Genomic DNA, 24,987 nt, shown 5'->3' with positions numbered 1-24,987 from the left:
GACATGCGCTGCAATCAAGCAAGCCAAGCGGGTAAAGCCTCAGTGGTATGGAGGACGATGGCTAAAATATAAATATGGGAAGGCTTGGCAGATTGACTACATCACACTGCCACAAATCCACCAAGGCAAGCGCTATGTGCTCACAATGGTGGAGGCCACCACCGGATGGTTGGAAACCTACCCTGTGCCCCATGCCACCGCCCAGAATACCATCCTGGGCCTGGAAAAACAAGTCCTGTGGCGACATGGCACCCCCGAAAGAATTGAGTCGGACAACGGGACTCACTTTCGCAACAGCCTCATAGACACCTGGGCCAAAGAACACGGTATTGAGTGGGTGTATCACATCCCCTACCATGCACCAGCCTCTGGAAAGATCGAACGTTACAATGGGCTGCTAAAAACCACTTTGAGGGCAATGGGGGGTGGGACTTTCAAAAATTGGGATACCCATTTAGCAAAGGCCACCTGGTTGGTTAACACCAGAGGGTCCACCAACCGGGCTGGTCCTGCCCAGTCAAAACCTCGGCGCCCCGTGGAAGGGGATAAAGTTCCTGTAGTGCACATGCGGAACATGTTAGGGAAAACGGTTTGGGTTAGTCCTACCTCGGGCAAAGGCAAGCCCGTCCGCGGGATTGCTTTTGCTCAAGGACCTGGGTGTACCTGGTGGGTAATGCGGAAGGATGGGGAAGTCCGATGTGTACCTCATGGGGATTTAATTTTGGGCAAGAATAGTCCATAAATGAATTGTATAAAGTTAATTGTTAAATAACCCTGTCACTGTCTGTTATCACTGTTATAATTGTTATATTTTGTACCAGTAGTAGCATAGTAAGAATCGTCCAGATTAAAGAAGGATGGACTTTTTCGATGAAAACCTAGCAGAGCACAGCAATGATGGAACTGGACCTGGTTTTTCAACAACTGGCATCCAGCAACTTCATCAAGATCAACATCTCCTGCAGATTGTGGGCACGGGCCGCACCAGATACATCAGCCGTGAGCTCCGGATGCGGCAAGTGACCGCCCATCACCACACATCACCTCTCCTGCCACGGAAGACCATTACAACAGATGGAGCCTGAAGTCATGGATTAAATGAACTCAAGGGACACTTTAGAGTGATGATCCATAGACTAAGGGAATGATATCTGGAGACAGGAGAAGTGGTGGTGATCAACTGGACAATGGGGGACCTGGGCATGACGTAGATGGTATGGAATAAGGGGTAGATAATGTCCTGGGTTTGGCCAGGACAGGGTTAATTTTCACCGGACTCCAGGAAGGGGCACAGCTGGGGGGTGGGGGCTGACCGGTATTCCATACCATGTGACGTCACGCTGGGTTCCGGTGGGGGGGGGGGGGGGGGGGGGGGGGGCGCGGCGAAAAGGGACTCGCGGCTTGGGGGGACGCGGCACCGGTGCTGTTCGGGAGAGCAGCTGTCTGGGTCGTGCGGTTCGTTGTTGTGTTTTCTCCTTATTTGTACCATTGTTGTTCCTGTTTCCCTCTGTTTGCTGTTCTGTTAAACTGCCCTTATCCCGACCCACCAGTTTCTGCCTCTTCCTTTCCATTCTCCTCTGCACGCCGGCGGGGGGAGGGGCGGCCGCGTGGCGCTTTTGTTGCCGGCGGCAGCCGAAACCAAAACAAAAAATACATTAAAAAGGACAAAAATTCTTATGATAGTGTCTCCAAGTGTCATGAGGTAGTGGCATGCAAAAATCAAGAGCCTCAGTGAAATCAAACCCACATATTTCCAACATCTGAGAGCAAGTCTTGTGTGCTTAAAGTTAAGCCATTAGCGCTCAACACAAATATTAAATCGCAAGAATAAAGTGTTCTGAGAAATAGTTCTTGATCTCAAATAACCTCTAAGGTAAGAATAAACATTTAAGGTCACCTTGTACACATAACATATAAATAGCATTCTTAAGTTACAATAAAATTGAGGGACAAGGAACTGACAAAAAATAGAAACATCAAGAACATTAATAACTAAGGATCCCTATAGAATACCAGGAATTTTCTCTGTTATTTCTGATAGTTTTGTGAAAAATAACCTTCCACACTTATTAGATTTCTCTAGTTATTTATATAACATGAACTTGAATGTGCATGAGCAGTATATTCATACCATGTGGAAACAGTACACATGCACTATCTCTGCATGGTGGTTACGTCTGAACAGGAGAACTTTTTCTTAATTTGCCGAGCATGTGCAAAACCTCATCCCTGCCATCCCTTTGGTATGTAGCTCCATTAATTCGCTTGCTGAAGCCTAATCTCTCACTACAATTCTTCCATTTTGTTCTGCAACATGCAAAGGATACGGAAGCACCTATGTGACTTTATTAGAACCTTAGTCTACCTTACTCTATGCTTATATTTTCTTTTTCATTAACAAATAACTCCGTTTCATACATTATGTATCCCACTTACCACGTCCGAGTATTAACTTCATATCTGTAAAGATCATCCACCAATCCATATTTATTGCCAGGTAATGCTTTGTATCCACCATGGACATAAATGGACTTTGTCAGTTCATCATAGACACTAGTATGGCCATATCCACCTTGCACAATTGCTCCTTTTGTTTCTGGTACAAGCCAAGAATTAGACCCTGGAATAGACGTACAGAAGACACGGGTTTAAGGCTTACTTAACACACGACACTAGGAGTTTTAAGCATATCAAATAATTTGCTCTATAAATCTAAAGACAGCAATAACTAAGGACTTGTTTTAAGAAGTAATTTTATAGCAATTATTCAGAATATCTGCAGCTGGAAAATGTTATTAGACTATTATCTGCTATTCTTAATTAAATCACAAATACGTTGTCGTTACAGGTGCCAGGCGGTATATTGTACTCTCCCACGTGCGAGTTCAGCACACACACAAAACCAAAAGAAAAAAGCCCAAACTTTTGGAAAAAAAAAAAAAAAGAAGTTAAGAGTTTCGATTAACTCTCTCTCAATCTCAACTTTGTCCCACCAGAGATGGCCAGTGAGAATTCAGTGCTCCAGCTACATCAGTTGCTTCAGGAACACCTGTACTCAATCACGGGGAAACTGTCTGGAGAAGCCTGGCAGAAACAGCACTGCTGTGACTTGTCAGAAACATGCAACATATGGTAGCCCAAAGTACACATGGATGCAAGACAGACACATTGCTAGTAAACTGTAAAATTATTGAGCTAAAATCAGTTTCCAACTACCTTTTCTTAGGTATTAAACTGTAAAACATACCTACTCAGTTGCTGAAAACTCACAAAAGGATAATTTGATCGCAGCTCATTAAACTGGCACGTAAATCTACATTTTATATCATGTCATTAATAACTGCAAAGAGACACCAAATAAAACCATTCCCAATAGCTGTTACGACTGAAGAACAAAACACATTTAGAAACTATTTTACCATAGCAATAAAAAAAGACAGAGGGGTTAAGTGACTTCTTGTTGCCTGTGGCCCTGAGATTTCCTTATTTTTCCCCCTTCCATCTTCCCAGCTGACAACATAAGCCACAAAAAGAGCAAGCCAGGAGGTAAGTATTTCCTGTAGAAGCCAGCCTATATAAAAGAGCCTATGATGATTAAGCAGCCAGTTCTAGGGATGTGAAATGGAAGAAATAACTCACAGCCTCTTGAAGATTATGTCAGAAGAATAGAAAGTATGGACAAGGACTTTCAAAATTGATCATTCTCCTAATTCTTAATCTAAATTGTCTGCCATTATAAAGTTATTTATCTAAGGTGAGCATACAACACCATACACTCCACTTCATCTGAAAGTTAGTTTAAATTTCATTTCAATTTTTATCTGATGTTATGCAGGAAGTTTAATATTACCTCTTTCCACGGGATGTTTCTGTTCAGTGAAAAGACTCATGACTTTCAGTTATTACTGGAAAGACCTATTACTGAGACCCCACCGGGAGTCCTGTGTCCAGCTCTGGAGCTCTCAGTACAGGAAATACATGGACCTGCTGGAGCAGGTCCAGAGGAAGCCACAAAGATGATCCAAGGGCTGGAACACCTCTCCTAGGAGGAAAGGCTGAGAGAGTTGGGGCTGCTCAGGATGGAGAAGAGGAAGCTGCGGGAAGACCTTATTGCAGCCTTTCAGTACTTAAAGGGGGCTTATAAGTAAGATGGGGACAGACTTTTTAGCAGGGCCTGTTGTGAAAGAACAAGGGGTAATGGCTTTAAACTAAAAGAGGGTAGATTTAGACTGGATGTAAGGAAGACCTTTTTTACAGTAAGGCTGGTGAAACCCTGGCACAGGCTGCCCAGAGAGGTGGTAGATGCCCCATCCCTGGAAACTTTCTATTTCCCATTCTAAAATTTAGTTGGTCTGCCTCAATTTTGAATGCTGAAACATATACGTGCAGTTTTGATCTGTTTCACACTTCTTCAGCATCTTGAATATTGCATCATTCAGACAAAAATACACTTCTGTTGGAATTTAAAGACATTAATATGCATATGATCTGCTTTTTTTTTTAAACAGTTCATTCATATGAATCTTCAGCTATCTTTATTTATAAACAGAAATCCAATTTTTATTGAAGGTATTTACATAACACTTCTCATACTCAAAGAGATCCCACTCTTTCTATCATTAGCTCAGATGAACTACTCTATCGACCACATCCGTCATGTGAAACTCCGCATCATCAACTGCTTAAAAGCCAAGTACAGAAAGAGCTCTACGAACAGACAAGAAACAAGGAAATTGGATTTTTTTTTCCCAGATTTCAACTTGTAAGTCTAATAGACAGTGTAAAAAAAAGGTCAAATGCCTTTAAAAAAAAAAAAAAAATCACAAAAATCATTCCAGTAGTAGGGGCTTTGACGTTTTGTTTATAATTTGACATTTGTCATCAAAATCTGGGCAATCTTCCAGAGAATTCTACCACATAGTTTCTCTTGAAATGTTTATGCAAGTCACTACCATAATGTCAGATAATTACATTTGTCAGATATTAAACAGCTGGACACAGTTACATACTGCAACATTCTGGTCACCTTTGTCAAACAGAACCACACGCTTCATGTCCAGTTTTACCACATCCATTTCCAGGAGACTGATCAAGTGTAAGAAAGATAGGAATCTATAAAAACACGTAAACAGAAAAAGAAATTACAGCTGAGAGAGAAGCTAACTCCTTAATTTAATGTACTGAAGCTAAGGGTATGACTCCACTCCAAAATTCTGACAGACACAGCAAGCGAAACTGCAGGCCCAGCAGCAAGTCCTTCAAACAAAGTTGGTTAGATATTACCAAAGAACAGCAACCATGATGCTGACATTAAAGAAGAGAGGGAAGAGAGACAAGATCTGGACTATTGCAGATCTTTATCAAGCCTCAGCAATATGCAAAGATTTAGAACAAAGGTTTATAGAAAAAATGTTGAAATAATGGGAAACACTTTCATTGGACAACATAAATGTACTGAACTATTTACATCACTTCTACCTAAAAACCAGCTATCTACAGAAGGAAGTGTAGGCCTTCTCGCTATCTGGGCTTCAGTAATGTCCTTACCATAGTGTCACAGTGGGAAATTAGTAAATCAGCTATTATAACGGAATGGGATTTGGGCACTAAACAAGAAGCAAAGAGGTGCTGGGATTACTAGGGAGACTTCTTAAGGATCAGAATGAGTGCATTTTAGGACACTGTGGCAAATTTAAGATGTAATAATTGCATAAATTTAGACATTATCAACTTACAGAAGCAGCAGAAAAACATGCAGAACGATCTGGATGATCTTGACTACCAGAAAAAAATTGATCAAAATTCAACAATAACTTAAAGATACTGTACACTGGGATTACCAACATGAAATTCTATAAAATGGAAGCGCATCAGTTGATAATGACTGAGAAGAATGAGTAGGAGCACTGCTTCATCAGTGAAAGTCTATGAGCCATTAATGACTTTCTCACAGATGCAGTACAAATGTCGTCTTAGTACATACCAAGTGAGGTGTTCCCAGTAAAGTAGAATTAAGGTTATTTAGCCAGGCAGTGGTGAAGTCTCACCTAGAATACCCACAGGCTTTTCTAATCATCCATGTTCAAGAGAGATAAACTCCTTGTGGAAAAGTTACAGAGATGAACTACTAGAATGAGAGCAGAATAGATGAAGTTGTCTTAATTAATCTTGCAAAAGGGAGGATTGGTATCTATAAACATAATTCAAGAGAATTCCAGGAAGGGAGGAGACAAGCATTAAAAATTGTATCACCGAGAAAACAAGTGAATATAAACTGGCCATTGATAAAGCTAGGCTACAAATTAGAAGATGTCTAGTCACTAAAATTATAACCAATCTTCCAATGACGCTGTGAACAAACCCCAAACTGTTTAAGATTAATCCTCATATATTTTTGAAAAGAACTATAAAATATGGTGTTTACATTTTAAAAGCACTGATTTTAATGGCCAAGGTGAATACTTCCAGCCTTTTGCTCACAGGAAGTTAATCACATCCAAAGATCTAACACCATAACAAAGAATGCAAAGCAAGTAAAAGAAGAGACAAAACTTTATTCTTTCTTCTTTTCAGTTCATTTCTTTGTTTGAAACTGATTAGGATGGCCAAATCAAGAAAAACAGCAAATTTGAGCAATAATATATTTATCAATTAAAATAAATAAAACAGCATTTTGATATTAAGTTGTTTCTAAAAAGATGTTTGAAAAAAATTTTAACATGCACTAAGAAGTCCACTAAACAATCCAAGGAAAGGAAGATACATCAGCCTGAGACGTCCTTACCACAATACAACCTTCAAACTGATTAGGTAAAAAGAATAAAATGCCAAGAAGCACCTCAGTGTGCCATCTTCTTTTCATTGCAGTGACAAACTAAAATTTTTTTGAGCAACCATGAAGCTCATGTTAACTTACAAAAAAGAGGAAACATATGTTACATCATAGGGCCAATTCTTTTAAAACCATTTCAAAGAAACATCTTTAATCAAAAGCAACCTATAACCTATACTTCTAAAGCCAGAAAGAAATTCTGCCTAAAAATCAATTATATGCTGCTAATCCAAACAAATCTCTGTCTTCTAGAAACATAAAGTCACAGAAGACTTATTCAGAAGTTTCTTGATATATAAGGAGCTTTTATAAACCTCAGCTAAAACAAAACACCATTATTATACTCACCTTGAGACTCACATTGAGATTCTTAGGTGGTTTATGAGGTATTGCTAACCTAAAGGGAAATAAATTTCCCTGGGGAGTAACCCAGAAAAGCTTTATGGTTCAAGTTAGTAAAATCATTCACATAATTCCCATACCAGGATTTATTGGTTCCTCTAAAGTCATAAGTCTAGGTATAGCAAGTAAGGACAACAGGAAGCTCTGTTATTCCTGCAACAACCACCATACCTTTGGAGTAGAAATGAATTGTTGTGCTTTTGCATGGTGAAAATCTGCCTGCAAACCATGTCCAATTTTTCCAGAACTTGACTTGTATAGAAGTTACTTTTTTCACTAATCAGACAATGTCAGAGAAATTTTCAGACCACACACACATTTGATTCACATATTTTGTTAATAAGAACTACACACCTATGGTGAAAAACTAGGGAGTCCACAAATAATTAAAACTTCTTCAGGTATTTCTTGACCCAGACCCCATGGAAATCCATGTCAGAAGGCTTTAGCACCAAAATTCCATGTATTAAGTTCAACAAAGTTCATTAACAGGACTGGATCACTAGAGGTTTCAACTCATATGAACCAAAGGGTAAGCTGCCTCTTTCTACACCTCTTTCTTTCAGTAGGCATCTGGTAAATGCGTGAAAAATAGCCTTCATTACAACTGAAAGCCATGGCTGATAACATTTAGAAAGAATAAAGTAGTGCAATTTGAAATGTTAAAGCAATGTATGTTTTAAAAGCAGAGAGACAGAAAACGGGACTCAAATTTTTTTTCAATCTGCACTGCATGCACCAATGATCCTTCCTCACTCGAGTACACTCACTGAAGTCAACGTGTTTCCACAGTAATACCCTATGTTGTTACAAGTTTACTTTATAATTGATGCATGTGAAGCATACTTTCTCTAACAAACTAAATTTCTCACTAGTATGTGATAAAATTATCATCTCAGAAAGGAGATATAAAAACTTGAGAATAATTCAGATACACAGTAACTGCCAAAGGAATAAGTGCTTTCTCCTACTCAAAGCTTATTGCCATGGTATGAAAGGTTTGGGGGTTGTTTTCTTTGTTTGTTTTATATATGCTTAGTTATAGTCTGTTTTATTAATCCTCCACAAGCATAGCTTTAACACCAAAAAAAAAATTTTAGAAGAGGAACAAGTTGTACCATAAAGCCAGCAATAAAATCCGCCAGACTGAAAATTTTACACTACAAAGTGAATCGTGTACTCCTCATTCTTTTAACTTCCCTCTTCATAATTAAACTAACCACAATAATAGGTGAGAATTAGTACTTCCACTCCACACTAAATAAGCAGTATGTGAAGCAGCAAATAATTCAAATAGACATCAAGAAGAATGAGCACAGAGAAAACTAGAATAACATATTTTTATCTTCAAGAAAAAAAAGTTTCTCTTGTAGGTTAAAAAAAACAACTTTTGGAAATTTAGCTTTTCAAAAAAATCTGGCCTTAACAAACAATGCTTAACAAACCTTACAACACTGTTGTGAAATTCCATTCTAAAACCAGAGTTTTATAGCAGTTTCATGCAGTTCAATCAAATTTTTCAGTGTGGATAAAGCACATTCCGGTGCTCTCAATCTCATTCCCAGTCTATTATATCCTTGTTCAGCGTTGTTATAAAATTTCAACACTACCATCAGGAAGCATAAAAACCCTCTAAGATTTGCAGGGATTTCCTCACCCCACAAATCTGTTTAAACAGTGTTTATATACATATGCATACATGCAAAAAAAGTAAAATAGAATAATTTATTATGCCTTAACATACAAATACTATTTTCAAATTTTGTATTATGCATTCTGTGATTGCTTAAATTACTGAGGGACTCATAAAATCTACAGAAAACAAGGAATCAAAAAAGTAAGAAAATATTATAATTTGAATTAGTGGGCATACAAATATTCCTAAAAATGTATTAGAAGGTGCAGATTTTCATGTTTAGTGTATTGAAACAGTACCTTAGATGTACCATCTTTAATATAAAAATCTATCTTGGTTTATTTAATTCTAGCATTGAAAATCACACCTAAGAAAATCTTGCCAGTTCACAAGCGAAATTCCAGACAGACATGGCAGATTATTTACAAAAAGTAATGTTAATTTTCTCTTATTACCTCTAGTAGCACCATGTACACACTTTAGAGAGAACATTATCTACAATAACACTCAGTTACTACAGTTTAAAAATCAGTATTAAAACATTACAGGAACATTAAAGAACCTTCAAAATAACTACATTATTGTAGTAGGCACTCTTCATCGTATTCTGTTGTGCCCTTTCTTTTTTTGTTTTACTTATTCTTTTTTATTCTGTCTACTCTGTGGTAGAAACAGTAAGCCTGTGGTAAAATGACACTGGAATAGGCTGCCCAGGGAGGTGGCTGAGTCACCATCCCTGGGGGTGTTCAAAAAACATGTAGATGTGGTACTTTGGGATATGGTTTACTAGGCATGGTAGTGTTGGGTTGACGGTTGGACTTGATGATCTTAGAGGTCTTTTCCAACCTATGATTTTATAAGGTAGCAACTTTCAACACAACAAAAGCCACTGTGTGGAATTTCTGGTTTCATCCTTTACCACCTTTAGGGTACCATGGCCACGTACACAACAACACATAGCCAAAGCCATTATACTGCAAGAAGTATAATGCTACTGCTTAACAAGAAATCTGACCTATATAGTTTGGAAAACAAAAAAAAAAAAAGATGAAGTTCTACTTATTTTGCAAAGTACACCTGCTTTCAGAAAGAAAAATGAGTGCTTTTCACTATAAAAAAAAAAGTCAGGGATTTTTTTCATCAGTACGTGATAAAAATTATTTTAAAGTGACTTACTGACATAGTATTCTTGCACAATGCTTGTGTAACCATATATGGCAGAATATCCAAAAATTATAATCATAACCACATCTCTGCTGTCCAGCTCTACTATGTGTGCCGAATGACCTTCCACAGCATACTGCTGGCCATGTACAAGTACTGCAGGAGTTCTGGTACTCCATGTTTGACTGTGTATGTTGAAAATCCACAGCTCATCAGTGACATTGCCATTATTTGTTTCAATTTTGCCTCCATACATGTAGATGTCTTCCTGTAAAAATTGGAAGGGAGAGAAGGGAAAGTAAATATGGGATTACAGAAAGATAACATCTGAACTGCATACTTCTGTGCTGCGTATTATTTTATAAGTAAACAATCTCCCTTCAGTCTTCACATTTATCTAATACCACATTAACCAGCTCAATATCAGACACTAATCCCAGCCAATGATATTTAAACTAAACCAACAATGATAATAAGTAGGCTATTTCTCGGGGAGGGGGGGGGGGGGGGAAACAGCCATGAAAATGACACCAAAATGAATCTCAACCGCATCACTTCAAGCAGAAAAACTTTAGTTACGTGGCTCTTCCAATTCATACTGCAGCATTCTATTAAAAAAAAAAACTAAACAGAAGGATTAGTATATTGTTTTCGTAAGGCACAGTTCACAGAACTAAATGTGGTTTTCCACACACTCTACGTGGATTTCATTCAGCACATGAACAAGAGAGCACATTCTCCCTTAATAGCAAAGTAACTTAAGTCCTGAGAAACTTCACAGTCATCAGAGCCCAAAGACAGGGGACAATGTGCGTATAGCATCCTCTGGGGCACATTTGCTAAAATCAAATCCCCTACGGGGGTACTTTGAGTTCTTCTAAAGGCATGCAAAACAGATTTTCCAGTCTTCATGAACTACATACATCAAACAGCCATGCCATCTGTTTTGATAAGTAATGAATGATTTACTTAAATATTGGCTGAAAGGAAATCCTACCAAATCTCAGATTTCATCTAGAGTAGCAAACCAAGGCTTACAAAGTCACAGAACAAATTCCAACTTGTTGGCTTCACAGACTGGCTCAAGGACAGTTCATCCTACATAGAAAAAAATGCTTTTGGTTCTGAGAATGATACTCAGTCTTTTCTAGGACATATCAGAAGCACATACAATCTGCAACCCATCTGCCTGGTGTTTGTACAGTTGGCCATTGTCTTCTGCATACTAAAATGTAATATTGTAGAGTTTATCCTAAATAAACTGCCCAACGTAAGAAGTTTGGATCAACCATGGGGAAAATACAAACTTACTCTATAAGGAGCTAGTGGGATCTAAATAGAAATGTAGACTGCATGCTATTATCATGATACACTTCAAAAAAAGATTAACTCAAATCGTCAGGCATGTAAAACATAGATGACCAATAGAACGACAGTCTATTTAGTCCAGCAAAGCAAAGGCTTGAGAGGGTCCTAATGCTGTTTGTATACCTACAGTGGATGCCAAACAGAGTCCAGGACCACGTGAAAAACTTCCTCATTACTCAGAGACATTAGTCAGTAAATGACTGACCAAACTGTCTCACCTGTCTTCAAAGAGTATACTTGAAATTTCTGCAAGATTTTCAACTATTTTTTCATGTGAGGCAGGTAAACTTGTTTGGATTTGGAATTTAAAGGTGCTCCTATGCAGTGATACTTTGTGTTACAGATTAGTTTGGACTGGTGGCGTTAGAACAAAAGATGTTCACATCCTTCTGTAGAAATTCGTAGTAGGATTAGATATATAGACATCTGAACCCATTCTTTTCCTATGAGATAAAGCAATATTTCAAAGACCTTGGTGAAGACCCATAAAAGCTGTAAGGAGGCTGTGCACTGATCCAAAGGAACGGCTTGAACAAATATTCTTCTTAAAAGGATTGTATATGGCTCATTCATTACACTGCCACATAGATCTCAGAAAGCAAATCAGCATCACTAACCTAGTGGACTAATTACTTATTTATTTTATATGCAGATAACAGACTACAGCAGAGAGCTAATTACGGAGTTGCAGGTGTTGTGTAACAGTATTTAAAAAAAAAAAACACACAACAAAAAAAGATTTCTGACACTGAAGAAAGACACTACACAAAAAAAGGTGACCTAAAGAGCTGCACGAACTTCGAAACGATTACTCAGATAGCTGACAGTAAGAAAGTCCTCCTCACAGTTCTGCCTAAATGATTCGAAGTTCAGATAAAAGAACACTTCTGTGAGGAGCAATCTTTATAAATGACACAGCAGATCCTGTACACAAGACTATCCACAGAGAAAAAGACAAGAAGGTCATGACAACTGCTTTATCAACCACAAAAACAGATTTAACTAAGCTTTGCTCAGGGCTATGTCTGAGATTAAGAAGCTCCTAGTGCTGCTGAAAAACACTTTAAAAGTTAGCGATGATCAGCTGAACACGGACAAAGAAAGGCTCACAGACCAAAGTCAGTGGAAGAAATATAGAATGAAAAGATGTTACATGCATATTTACACAGGACAAAAACTATGTCCTAGCCATGTAAAGGCGGACATGTATCTGGAAAGACGAATCAGGAAGAGACTGTAGGAAGGATACAAGGGCAAACAGTCCTGACCAGCCTAAAGATTGTGAAAGAAAAGAAGTAATTCCCTTATAAATTTATACTACCTTTATAACTTACTTAAAAACTAAGTATAAATCAAGGTATATGCTACAGGTGAGGCTCTCTGACAAGCAATACATAAGATGGAGTTTCAAGAGCACTACTACACCAAAACTGTTGACTTTCAAATGAACAAAGCATACCAGATATTTGTTTATAGTAAGATAGCATACCACAACAGGAATGAGATGAACAACAACAACAAAAATCTATAAAACAGACTCCTTGTGAAATTAGTGACAAAGAAGTGTCAAGAATCTGGGCCAGATGGAAAATGTTAAACTGTACTCCTCAGCCTGGAGGAGGGACAAGACCAAGAGGCAGGCTGTCCAAGGAACAGTTAACAAACCAACAGGGAGATAAGCATCGAGAAAATACAAGGTCTCCAACACAGTCATGTTTTAAAGTTTTGATACCACTTGTCAAAAGCAACACTTTTAATCACAGTTAGTAAAGGTATTTACTCAATAAATTAACCTTGGTCATTTTAGATATATTACTTGACATTAATAAAATTCTCTAAGAAGTTACATAAACCTTTAAAAACCTTGTGTTTTTTCAATGAAAATTCCACACAAATATTACCACATGCAAATTGAAGTATATAAAACTACACTGTAAGCTGAACTTTAAATTCAGACTTCCTGCTCAGTAGGGAATCCCCGCAAAACAGAGTAATTTCTTCTTGTGAACTGAGCAGGCAGGCAGCTCACTCTTTCATGACATTCCCACCTGCAGATCACATCAGTTGTTTTCTGGGCAACTGTTCAGGTGCAAGCCAACAGAACAACTAGTATAGGTGCTGTTAGCTTCAACAAAACCAAAATTTTCCAATAGATGTTTCGATTTTCTCAAAATTGCTTTTTTCTCTGAGAAAATTATTTCAGCAGAAATTTTTGATGAACCATAACGATAAAAAAAGATGACAAAAGGTATATGATCTGTAAATAGTTGATTGTGTGTACTGGGCAGAAAAGATGACTGCATAAAATAGGAATCATAAGGCCAAAGGTAGGATTTGAACAAAACAGTTAAATCACATTTTGCAAGAGAGGAAGAAAATATTCATTTGATCTAGTACTGCACTTACAGAGTAATGATTGACACACACATTTCAAGTAGTCAAAATGGAAACGAGAGAATAACTCACGTACAGGAAAAAAAATTAAACTGTCACAATTCAGAAAGCCTGCTGGAGGAATTAAGACAATTTAAGGCAGTTAAATTCCTCTCAAATTCTTTACCTTCCTGACATCATCACCACCACCTTCAGAGAATGTGTGTTTTAAACAACCAAATATTTGAAATAAAACAAAATGCCTGGTAGAAGAGGGTAAAAAAGAGGGAGCCAGACTCTTCTCAGTATTATCCAGTGAACAGACAAGAGGTGATGGGCACAAACTGAATTTCAACAAATTCAATTTAAATATAAGAGAAAAACATTTCTTTTTACAGTGAGGATGGTCAAAGACTGGAACAGGTTGCTCGGAGACATTGTGGAATTGAATGTCCTTGGAGATACTCAAAACTAGGAGGATGTCTGAAGCAACCTGCTGTAGTTGACCCTGCTTTGAGCAGAAAGACTGGTCAAGATGATCTCCAGAGGTCCTTTCCAACCTCAACTATTCTTTGTGATTCTGTGAAAACAAATTTTTAATACAAGTACATCTTTGGAGAGCCTCTTCCTTATTTAATTTTCTATTACAAACAGTAGCAAAAATAATCCATTGAATGATTATGAATAATATCCAATTGTAAAAGTAAAAATATTTTTCTTTAAAAAAAAAAATACAAAACACAAAACAAAAACCAAACTGGAAACTTTGAAGAGTCACTTACTTTGTACGACTAAACAGATGACACAGGAAAAGTCATAGTACTCTGGTAAACAAACGGCAATCAGCTTAGCAGTCTGAACTTTAACATTCAAGGGCAAAATTCTTTCAGAAACCAAGAAGAGAATAAAATCTTTCATTGTGCATTTATCCTTAGAGTTACAGCAACGAGGGAAGTCAGGATCTGCATGAAACCACTAACTTCTGTAAATTAATAAAGGCTCCAAATCAAAAAATAAATCCTCCTTTAAGTGACTAATCATGAACTAACAGTGATTTATGCATTTGAAGTTTCATAAAAAGAAAGTAACCCACAGAATTTCCACAAAATAGGTAAATGAATACTTATTTTTAATAAAGGTAAAACTATAAAAAATTTCAAAAATGACCGGTGATCCAGTATGCCGCACTTCAGCTGTCTCTTGTTCCCAACTTCCAAGACTGTATACTCGGTAATTCATGAAAAATCATGCCCCAATAGTACCAAATAGATTTTGCATAATAGTTTAATAAGACTTCAAATCACTTCTACAGCGAGAAAAAACTGAAACATAATAAGAAAGTTACTTGACAAGATCACCAAAAGAACAAGTAAAAGCACCCACTTATTTGATAACCACCAGTCAATGGACTATATAGCCGACTAGAGTTAACTCTTCTACACAGTTCACATTGAATCCTGAACAGCCAGCCAAAATCATTAGTTCTTTTGTTCTTGGACAGGCTCTCCTGTCACATCATACCTCAGTGTTAATATTTATTTTATATTTCACATAAATGCTGTAATTCAAGGCTTTTTAAAAACTTATTATATTTTTATTCTTTAGACTGCAATTTTTCTTTTTTCCTAAAAGAATACTTATCAGCTGTTCTGTGTGTACCTGGGCACACTACACTGTTATGCAAATCCTGCCTGCCTTCCAAAAGCATCTTATCTGGCGGTTACCACAAAAAAGGTGTAAAGAAAAGGTAATACTGGGCTAATTTTTAATCCATGTCTAATGAATTGGAAATAAATTCATCATGTTAAAATAACCATATAATTTTCATATTGTATTTCTTAATTGTATCACGGCTGCACAGAAAAGTTTCTCAGAATCGAGTTTTCTGCCTTAATTCTTACATAAATCCAGTCCGTTCCTTCAAAATTTGGCTAAACAAATGCTACTCATAAACCAGAGGAAGAACAGTCATTCTCCATATTCTTGAAATGAGACTATCAATCTGTTTTCCCCAACAGACTGTACCCATGCACTAGTATATAAATTAACATTACGTAAACTAACAGAACTCAAAAACTCATCAGAACTTTTGTTTTCTATAGTTAACATCAATCTTCTAAAAGTTTACTCAAATCTGTATGTCATTAAGAAATTTCTGGAATTTTTTTTCAAGCACAATATAAGTAACACTCAAAAAAGTCAACTGGCAATAAGTCATCCGTCACAAAACTGTTTTCCGCATTCAATATGCGCAACCTGGTTTAGGACTGTCTAATACTTCCTCTTCCTTTCCCCAGATCACTGCCTCCTTTAATATCGTAACAACATCAAGAACATTCTTATACGTGTTATATTAAAATAAAAAAAAAAAATGAATAATCAACCCTCCCACTTGATCCCATAATCCTCCCATTAGATCAGGACTGACAGACTGGAAGGAGTCTTCACGCTTCCTCCTGCAACCTGCTTCATTATTCTTAGCTTATTGTGGAACTATATCCTCACTGCAGAATAACCTGCAGAAGAACCTGCTAAGTTACATGAGGAGCATATTATAACCTAAGTTTCCCAACAGAACCAAATTCAAGCTCAAGACAGTACATACTGCAGCAATTTGTACATCACCAGGTTAACCTAATCAAGAGCAGTGTCACTTCATTTCTTCATTATTTCCACAGTTTTCCACATTATTTCTTGCTATATTTAAAAGGTATTAATTCATTGAAGGATTCGATTAAGTCAGTTCCCACATATTTTAAAAGTCAGTAACTTTTTTCCTGGACTACAGTGGTATTCAAAATACAGGACAGGAAAATAAGGTAGTGTGCTTTCTGGGGGGCGGGGGGGGGGGGAGGGAAGCCACCACCAAAATTTGAAATTCACTTGTTTGTGTGAACATTCCTACAACCTGCTCTAGATGACCCTACTTCAGCAGGGGGTTGGACTACATGATCCCCAGACGTCCCTTCCAACCCCTACCATTCTGTGATTTACAGAAAACTAGGCTGAAGAAAAGCATGCAAACAAAGCTATGTGAACACAGCTTTAAAACTGCTGAATGTATACACCAGAATTTTAGCAGAGATGTCGGTCTGATTTTTTGTACTTTTAATATTTGGATTAAACATAATGGAAGCAAGGAATAAGTAACGAAGACTGTGTAGAAAAGTATTAACTACACATCTGCTTTTAGACCTGCTAGACATAAAAGCCAATCATGCTTAGACTTCGAAATTCAAGACAATTGGAATATAATGTTGAAATAAGGAACAAAAAATATCACACTTTCACATAAAGGAACCGATCACTTGATGAGTAAGGTCCATTTAATTGAAGAGGAACTCTGAATAGGCTTTTACCTAGACTACATGCAAAAAGTGTGTAACAGCCCATCTCAGCCACATCTCATATACTTCCGAGTTCTGCAAATCAGAAAGCAAGTTGTGCACAAGATGTAATTGAAAGCCACAAAATAAAAAAAATTTTTCAACTGCCTATGTAAGTTGGTGGTACAACCTGATAATAATTATAATAGAATGGTTAGAAGAGACTTTTACATTCCTAGCGCTGTTCCAAATTATACTACAATAGCCAACAAAAATAGGCATACAAAAGAATAACAACAAACCTATTGGTGAAAGATTTTATCTCAGTCATATTAAAGCAGAAAAGGTTTTACTCTTTTGTTTTGTTAACACTAGCTTTTGATTAGATTAATAAAAAATACCAGGAGACACATACAAATTCAACATCAATACCAATTAATTTGGAAAAGAAATCAAAACAATTACCCTTTTATAATAAAGCTTTAAAATTGGAAGTAACATTCATAAAACTCAAATGAGTCAAATTAAATTTGACTACATATAAAATGGTCCATATACTGGAAAGCATCTTTACGATTACTACGTCAGCCTGCCTGTTTGCTTCATTACTATTGTCAGTCTCAAAGGAAACAAATCTCAATGCACAGTCAGCCGTCCACTGTCCTAAAGACTACTACCAACAGTTTAATTACTAGGTCGAATTCTGTGACACAACCACAAGCTCACTACCCAGCACACTCCCAGCAGTGACCATATACTCACCCCGTATGCAGCTCTGTTTTTACTTTATTCCAGGGATCTAGTATTTTTCAGTCTACTAACTCCCTGTTTAGTCACTGTTTAGCAAAGCTATACATACCTACTTTAAAAACCTCACAAGCCATTTCCCCCAGTCTCTTTATAAACCTCTTTCTTATATGAATTATTTCAAAGTATGTTGACATTTTTCAGTATCAAGATGCCAGGAACTACGTATAATCTCTGAGGTACAGGAGAACCAATTGCTAACAGATACAGGTAGCACCTTTCCAATCACCAGTCTGAAGAGGCACTGAAGGTAATACTACCCAACAGCTTAGTTGGTCTAAAAGCAAGAACACTTATATACTCTCTCTTCTATAAATGCATAAAATGTCTCAGTCACTTGTTATAACTATACATCAGTGGGAGTCTTCTGATCTTTTTTCTTCAGAGTAAAGAAGTATAGTACTTCAATTTTAACTAAAGAAGCTTTCTGAGGGAAACGGGCACAGTAACTTATTTCATTCTCCACAGAGTCAATTATATAGCTTCAATTTACCTTGCACCACAATCAGGCATACTACCTCCGTGCTCTCACTCCAGTCCAGTGCTAGGCTTTGAAATCTCAGGAGCTCAAGTCAAAAACTTAATCTAATTTCTTCTTTGTGGATATTTTTTCTCTGAGCTATAAAGGAAACGTTACACAATGACTAGTACACAGCTCAAAGCTGCCATCTCTAGGTATTACATTCTACTACTCTTCACACTAAATTATTTTTGTTCTTTCAAGTGACTGAATACCTGAAAGGAAAAATATCAAAAGTTTATCCTAACAAGTTAATTTAAGAACTTATTTCAAAAGGATGTACTTTTTTACTTACAATTGTTTCAGCCTACTTGATCAGCTCCTTTGGACCCATGTAATTTTTGACACTTGACATAATCACTAGCACAAGCAACATATCAATTATTTGACATGAGAACTGCTGTGTTTGTTATTAGTGAATTCTAATTACTAATTAACATGTGCCTTTGACAACAGAAACAGCTTCTTCACAAAACTCTTGCACGTAGCTTTCATTAATATTGACAGTTGCATTTCCTCACTGAGATCCAAAAAAGACCTCTGAATTAACACAGGTCTATTATATTTAATACTTGCTTGTAAAAGGATCTCTAAAATGGCTACCCTTTAATCTGGAATATCTCAAGAAAATATTAGCACTGTCAAATAAAAAGGTTAAATGATATTTTAAGCCTTTATTCTGAACTGCTAAATGATACATTACTTGAATGTTTCCCAACTAAAACGTCCACATGGAAAAAGAACTGTAATAACCAAAGATACCGGTCAGAAACATCTGACCTTTCAAAGAACAGATAATATACTAGTAATGAATCAGGGAACTGACGAGAAAAGCAATTTTTGAGTTGATATCAGAGCATGCAGAGAATCTAGTTCACATTACCACTGAAAAACACGTCTACAATATTAACCAGGCCAGGTAAAGATTCAACATCTCTGGAAGTGCAACAAATGTCAGAGGAAAAAAAAAAAAAAGAAAAAAAAACACACACCCCACCAAACCAAAAAATCCACCTACACCTACAGTTTTGCTAAACTTCAAAAGCAGCACTATCCAAATGGGACACCAATCATAAAAAGAAACTAAAAGGTGTAACTAAAAGGATAAAATCTGTAATGACAATATGAAGACATTTTTAGGACATCTGCTCAGATCACTTGAATGCTTCCTATTCAAAAAAAAAATCCCATTACAAATAACAAAATAAATAAAGCTTAACTTAACAGGAGGACAATGGAGACTGTTAGAAAAAAAGTACACTTTAAAATACAGGTTCAAAAACTCCAGCAGATCAAAATGCAGAGATATATACAGCCAAGCCATGAAACAGTTTAATGAGCCGCCTGCAAAATTACATATAAAGTACTAACACATCATTTTTCAAATGTATTAAGGTTCTGAGAATGTATCTGAAAAGATAAAGCCACAGCAACAAAATGAAGTTAATTTTCCCATGCAAATTCTTCATAGTAGACTTTACAGGTATTTGCCTAGCAGAAATTTAAAAAGGAGGTTATAGTAAAATAAACAAAACTGACAAAATAAGGAGCAACAAGTCGCCAGGATCAGTTATTAAGGAATTTAATAACAAAACAGCTGACCCCGTCTGTACGTGCTGCGTAACTCCCTCCTTCAAAACATGTCAGTACCAAGAGACTGAAAAGCAACAGGCAGAAGGGACAGAAGTCAGTGAATAAACGGATAAGAGAGACAGATTGAGGAAAAGTCTAACAGCTTTTAAAAACACAAGTTGTATCTTGCAAATCATTGGATTTTCCTGAAGGAATCAGAAGTCTGGTTGATACCATTACCTGGAATTTCCAAAAGACTGTTGATAATGTTCCTCATGCCTTAAAGAAACTAAGCTGCTCTGGGATGAGCAAAGCAGATAACACAAGGCTAAATAATTTCATAAAGAGAAGTCTGGGAAAAAAAAATGCTCACTTCTTAAATGAACAGAGGTCATTAGTCATGTCCCACAAAGACCTACAACTGTGATTTGTTTGTTCAACATACTCAAAAATAATCTGGCACGGAAATGAAAGGAAAAAATGACAATGTTTTTCTGACAATACTATGTTATTCAAAATAGCTAAAACTGGTCAAAAGCAAAGAATTGCAGGAGAATCTCATAACACTGAATGTGCGATACAAGGACAAATACAGGGTAAATGAAAGTTCACATAGATAAGCATGAAGAGATGCATACAAATAAAAAACAATCTTAAGCCTGTACATATGGTGGTGGGGTTTGAATTGACTGGAATAAGATCTCAAGGTTATAGTAGTTCTGTGAGAATAACAGTTCAAAGCCAAAAGCAGCTTTTCAAAATGCTAGAATAATATCGAGAATTAACAGGAAAAAATTAGACTGCTAATTCTATGACATCAATCTGAGGTACCAATACACCAGACTGTGATTCCCCCCGCCTCAAAAGGGATACAGCAGAACTAGAAGAGGTAAGGGCAATGACACAACGTTACCCAAGGTATGAAATAGATTCCTTCTAGACAATTATTAAAAACGCAAGGAATTTTCAGTATGAAAAGAAATGATAGAGAGAGAATATGATGAACTTCAAGAAAATCATGAGTGATACAGAGAAAATAAATAGAAAATAGTGTAAGAATTAGGGATTATCAAAATTAAACCAGCGAGTACCAGTTTCCCAAAAGGTGGTATTTCTTCACAAAATACACAGGAATTCTTAGGGAGAGGATGGTATCGATATTAAAGTAAGTATATGGTCTGAAAATTTGGAAAAAAAACAAAAAACCAGATTCATAATCTTTCCACAATATACTACCCTATTTTAGAAAATCCCAGTTACAGACTAGAGTAGTATTCTGAGGAAGCTTCTATACATTCTCGTAATTTTTTTCTTATGTTCTTCGTTAGGCATTCACCATTACCCATTACTCAAGATATGTAATGGGCTAGATGAACACTCTGGTCTGACTTGATACAGTCTTTTTCGCTTGTCTCTACTGGAGGCATCTTATGCAATAAAACACGAAAACTCAGGATACAAATTCCGTATTTCTCCATCACAGCTAACAAGTTTGTCATCATCTGTACAAGACTAAATTTTGCACTGCATTTCTTTTTGTTCCTTCGTATTCTGGAGACATAACTAACACTAGCCATAAATTAACAAACTAAAAAAAGGCAATTTTTTTTTAATGAAGAACACTTCTGTTTCTATATTCTATCAGTACAAATAATCCTTTTTTCTCTCTTTTTTTTTTAGTGAAATAAGCCTTTAAAAGTGCCTCCAATAAAGCAGCATGTAGACTACACGACACCCATAGAAGAAAAACAGCCAGTAGTTCACATGAATTTGAACTTACAGTAAAACAGCACTATAGAACAACAGTTTGTATTTTAGTACTGCTCTGGTTCCGTACCAAGAAAAATAAAACAAATAAAAACGTTGTTCTTACTGTCACAGCCTTTAGGGCATTAACAGGCCCTAATGAGCCTGACTAGCCTCACCTAGGGCTCAGCCATGGACTCTCAGTCCCTGCCTGCTTGTGATCCTGCCTCCTGGATGGACCTGGACCTGCACTGGAAGCAGCTTGTATCCTGGATGGATCCCTTGCGCATACGTTGTAGCCTTCCCTACAGTCCTGTCTCTGGCTACGTCTCATTCTCCTCCTGACTGCACTCCCTGGTTAGTCCCTGAAGCTGGGTCATGGCTTGCCATGTCTGGGGCTGTCAAAGGACCCTGCTACCAGCACCTTGCCCAGCCTGCTGGGCTCAGCCCCCGGGGATGGCGCCTGGTCAGCAAGGGCACTGCCCATGGTAGGGTCGCCCCTAGCTCCCAGTTCTCCTTACATTACCACAACAATTCCAATTATATAAAGCCCATTTTATTGTCGGGTTTAGCTCTGAGGGTTTATGGTCTGCTAATAAGTGACTTAGATCTATTGCACAATTTTTGGGAAAAGATTGTACAACAGATTTAAGTACTGAAGACAACACTAATACAAAATGCTTAGGGACTAAAAATCAAGTTCTCCTCAAAAAAATATACGTTCATGATGAATCATTTTAAGATCACTAACAGCACACACAAAGAAATTAATTAAATAGGATGCGAAAGAATCCAAACCTGATACAAAGCAAGAGTGTGTCCATATCTCTGGAGTGGCCCTTTGGATACAGGTACTACGTTCCATATACTGCTTTCCAAATTGTAGCTAGAAGAGAAATAGAAAAGTAAACTTTTTCTACCTGCAGAGAAATAGGGACTTTTGTGTGTTTGAACTAACGTCCATTTGGCAATCTGTGCACACTTGATGTCACTGTTGTTTATCTGTTCACAGCAGTAACATGATCACTTTTAACTGTTACAACAGTGTACTAACTGGTGATAGCGTACTAAATGCTCACCACTGAAAACAGAAGCAGCTCTTTCAGGATCCCATCAACAATCTCAGAAAACAGGAGTGTAATAAAAACTACCAGACTTAGCAATCTAGTTTCATAACTTTCTTGTAAGCTCACTGCTATCACTCACACACAAAAAAAAAAAAAAAAACACCAAACTGTTTATGCCACAATCTTTTGCATTACTTTGAAAATTTATTGTTGAGCATGCTCTCATCTGTATAGTTGATTTTAATTTCCATTAAATTTTAATTAATAATTAATCCATTAATGGATTAAAAAAACAAGATGGAAGAGATGTAAAAAATAAGATGACAGACATAGAAAAGGACATTACGGAAGATGATGGGATTTGTTTTGCATGATTGCAAAGGTGTGGAAAAAAATAAGAGGTAGACAAAAATAGAATAAACATGGTAATAAACATATCCCAATACTTGCATTTACCACATTTAGGGCCTGTATGTATATAGGTCACCATACAAACTGTGATAAATATGAAGAAGTGAAATATGGATGACCTGTCTAACCCTCCTGGCAGGGCACCAACAGGCTAAGTGCATGCATCAAATACAAGTCTCCTATAATCGTAAATTAACATCAAAACTGCAAACAACATTCCAGATGTACTAGCTGAAAAATATCAGCACATAAAATAACACTTTTAATGAAGAACCTAAAACCACATAAAACCTTCAGTTATTGCAGGGCAGAGGCTACCTGCCTGGTAAGATCTGGATTCCCTAAGCCACATCAGAGAGAGTATGACAAAGGAGAAATCACTTACTTCAACACCATTTGGAATGAACTGTAGTTAAAAGCGTATCCACCAATGACCCACATAAATTTCCCGTGCAGGACTGCCTTATGGGAAGCCCGGCCCACGGAAGGGCTGAAGGGCTTTACATTTGGTAGAATCCAGTAAGACTCCGTGGAAGGGACGTTCAAAGAACAATCTGGACCTGTTTTGTAAATAAATGCGCAATTTGTACAATCTGTTAGACAGGGATGTTAAAGCCAATAAAGCAGAAACAGGGGAGGCTTAATTACAGATGTCAGGATTGCTCATTCTGATGAAATACAGTATACACTTTTATGCTTAACAGATGCTCAATGAAAAAAAACAACAAGGGATGTCAGTCAAATTGAAAGCATTATTAGCTCAAATAATAATGATCTATTTCTGCTTTCTTCTCAGAAAACATACTCTATGAGTCACAAATTGAAAGAATGGCATAATGCACCACATTTTTAGACACTGTCTAGGTCTAAAATGTGTAGTACAGTATACACTGCACTTTACCTCTGGATAAAAACGATACTGCAATCGAACTAACCAGAGTAAGCTCATATCAAAGCAAATAATGTTATAGTAAATTAAGTTTCAATATAGATTATACTATTTTAAATCAGGAATCAGAATTCACCCTTTGCCCATACCATTCTATATTGTCTTTCAAAAGTAAAATACACTGTAAAATGCTTTATGAGAGGAATGTTTTCAATATTTAAATTTTTTGAAATTTTATAGCTCATTCTGCAAAGATACCAAACCCAACAATTACATGTTCTTTTAGAACATATTTTAGCAAATTATTTCTGCTAAACGACGATAAGTCAGCAAAGTGTGTCATTTTTAAGTTATATGACTACTAAAATCATGAATAGCAGAAACATTTTTTCATTTGTTCTGTAATAACCAAAATGTGATCTCTTCATCATTAGTTTATGCTCTAGATGTCGGAAAAAATTTAAAATCTTGGTATTTAAGATCTCAATATTTTCAGAACTTTGCTAAAATAAAACTTAAAAAAAAAAAACAAGACAGCATATGCACTATTTGCCTCTTGTCAGTGACCGTACAGCATTACTGACTGTCTTTATTTCTAGAGGGGAAACACTGAATTTTTAGAAGACCAATGTTTACACCAATGTTCTCTACTTGAATCATTATCAGTCATGGAACTGAAATTTTTATCACCAGTGATGGCATACAGATACTGTATGACAGCTAAATTATTTCTGTAATTTGATGCTGATACTATAAGCAATGTTATGTCCCTCTCAGCCTGTGTGACTGGGATAAATCCTTCCCTCAAGCTACTGGACATTACTAAAAACTAAAGCTGTCGAAGTCAGACTGGGTATAATCTTCTTTGGAAACT

The 24,987-nt window shown here is 36.8% G+C and overlaps 1 protein-coding gene across 8 annotated transcripts in view; it reads right to left on the bottom strand.

The window, feature by feature from the left end:
• The window catches only part of ATRNL1 (attractin like 1), a 585,672-nt gene that overhangs the window by 457,544 nt on the left and 103,141 nt on the right, over window positions 1-24,987 (bottom strand). For all 8 annotated transcript variants that reach the window (XR_012764307.1, XR_012764308.1, XM_075423811.1 and 5 more), the window contains exons 6-9: window positions 23,610-23,784; window positions 22,545-22,632; window positions 10,047-10,302; window positions 2,437-2,620 (exon numbers count right to left, since the gene is read on the bottom strand). Coding sequence is in view for 6 of the 8 variants with exons in the window: in XM_075423811.1 (XP_075279926.1) it covers window positions 2,437-2,620; window positions 10,047-10,302; window positions 22,545-22,632; window positions 23,610-23,784 (703 nt within the window). In the remaining 2 variants the exon portion in view is untranslated. The remainder of the gene's footprint in view (window positions 1-2,436; window positions 2,621-10,046; window positions 10,303-22,544; window positions 22,633-23,609; window positions 23,785-24,987) is intronic.

Source organism: Opisthocomus hoazin, chromosome 6, assembly GCF_030867145.1.
Source record: "Opisthocomus hoazin isolate bOpiHoa1 chromosome 6, bOpiHoa1.hap1, whole genome shotgun sequence".
Lineage (NCBI taxonomy): Eukaryota > Metazoa > Chordata > Aves > Opisthocomiformes > Opisthocomidae > Opisthocomus > Opisthocomus hoazin.
Note: the sequence above shows the minus strand (reverse complement) of the source record. Positions and strands in the feature narration are given on the sequence as shown.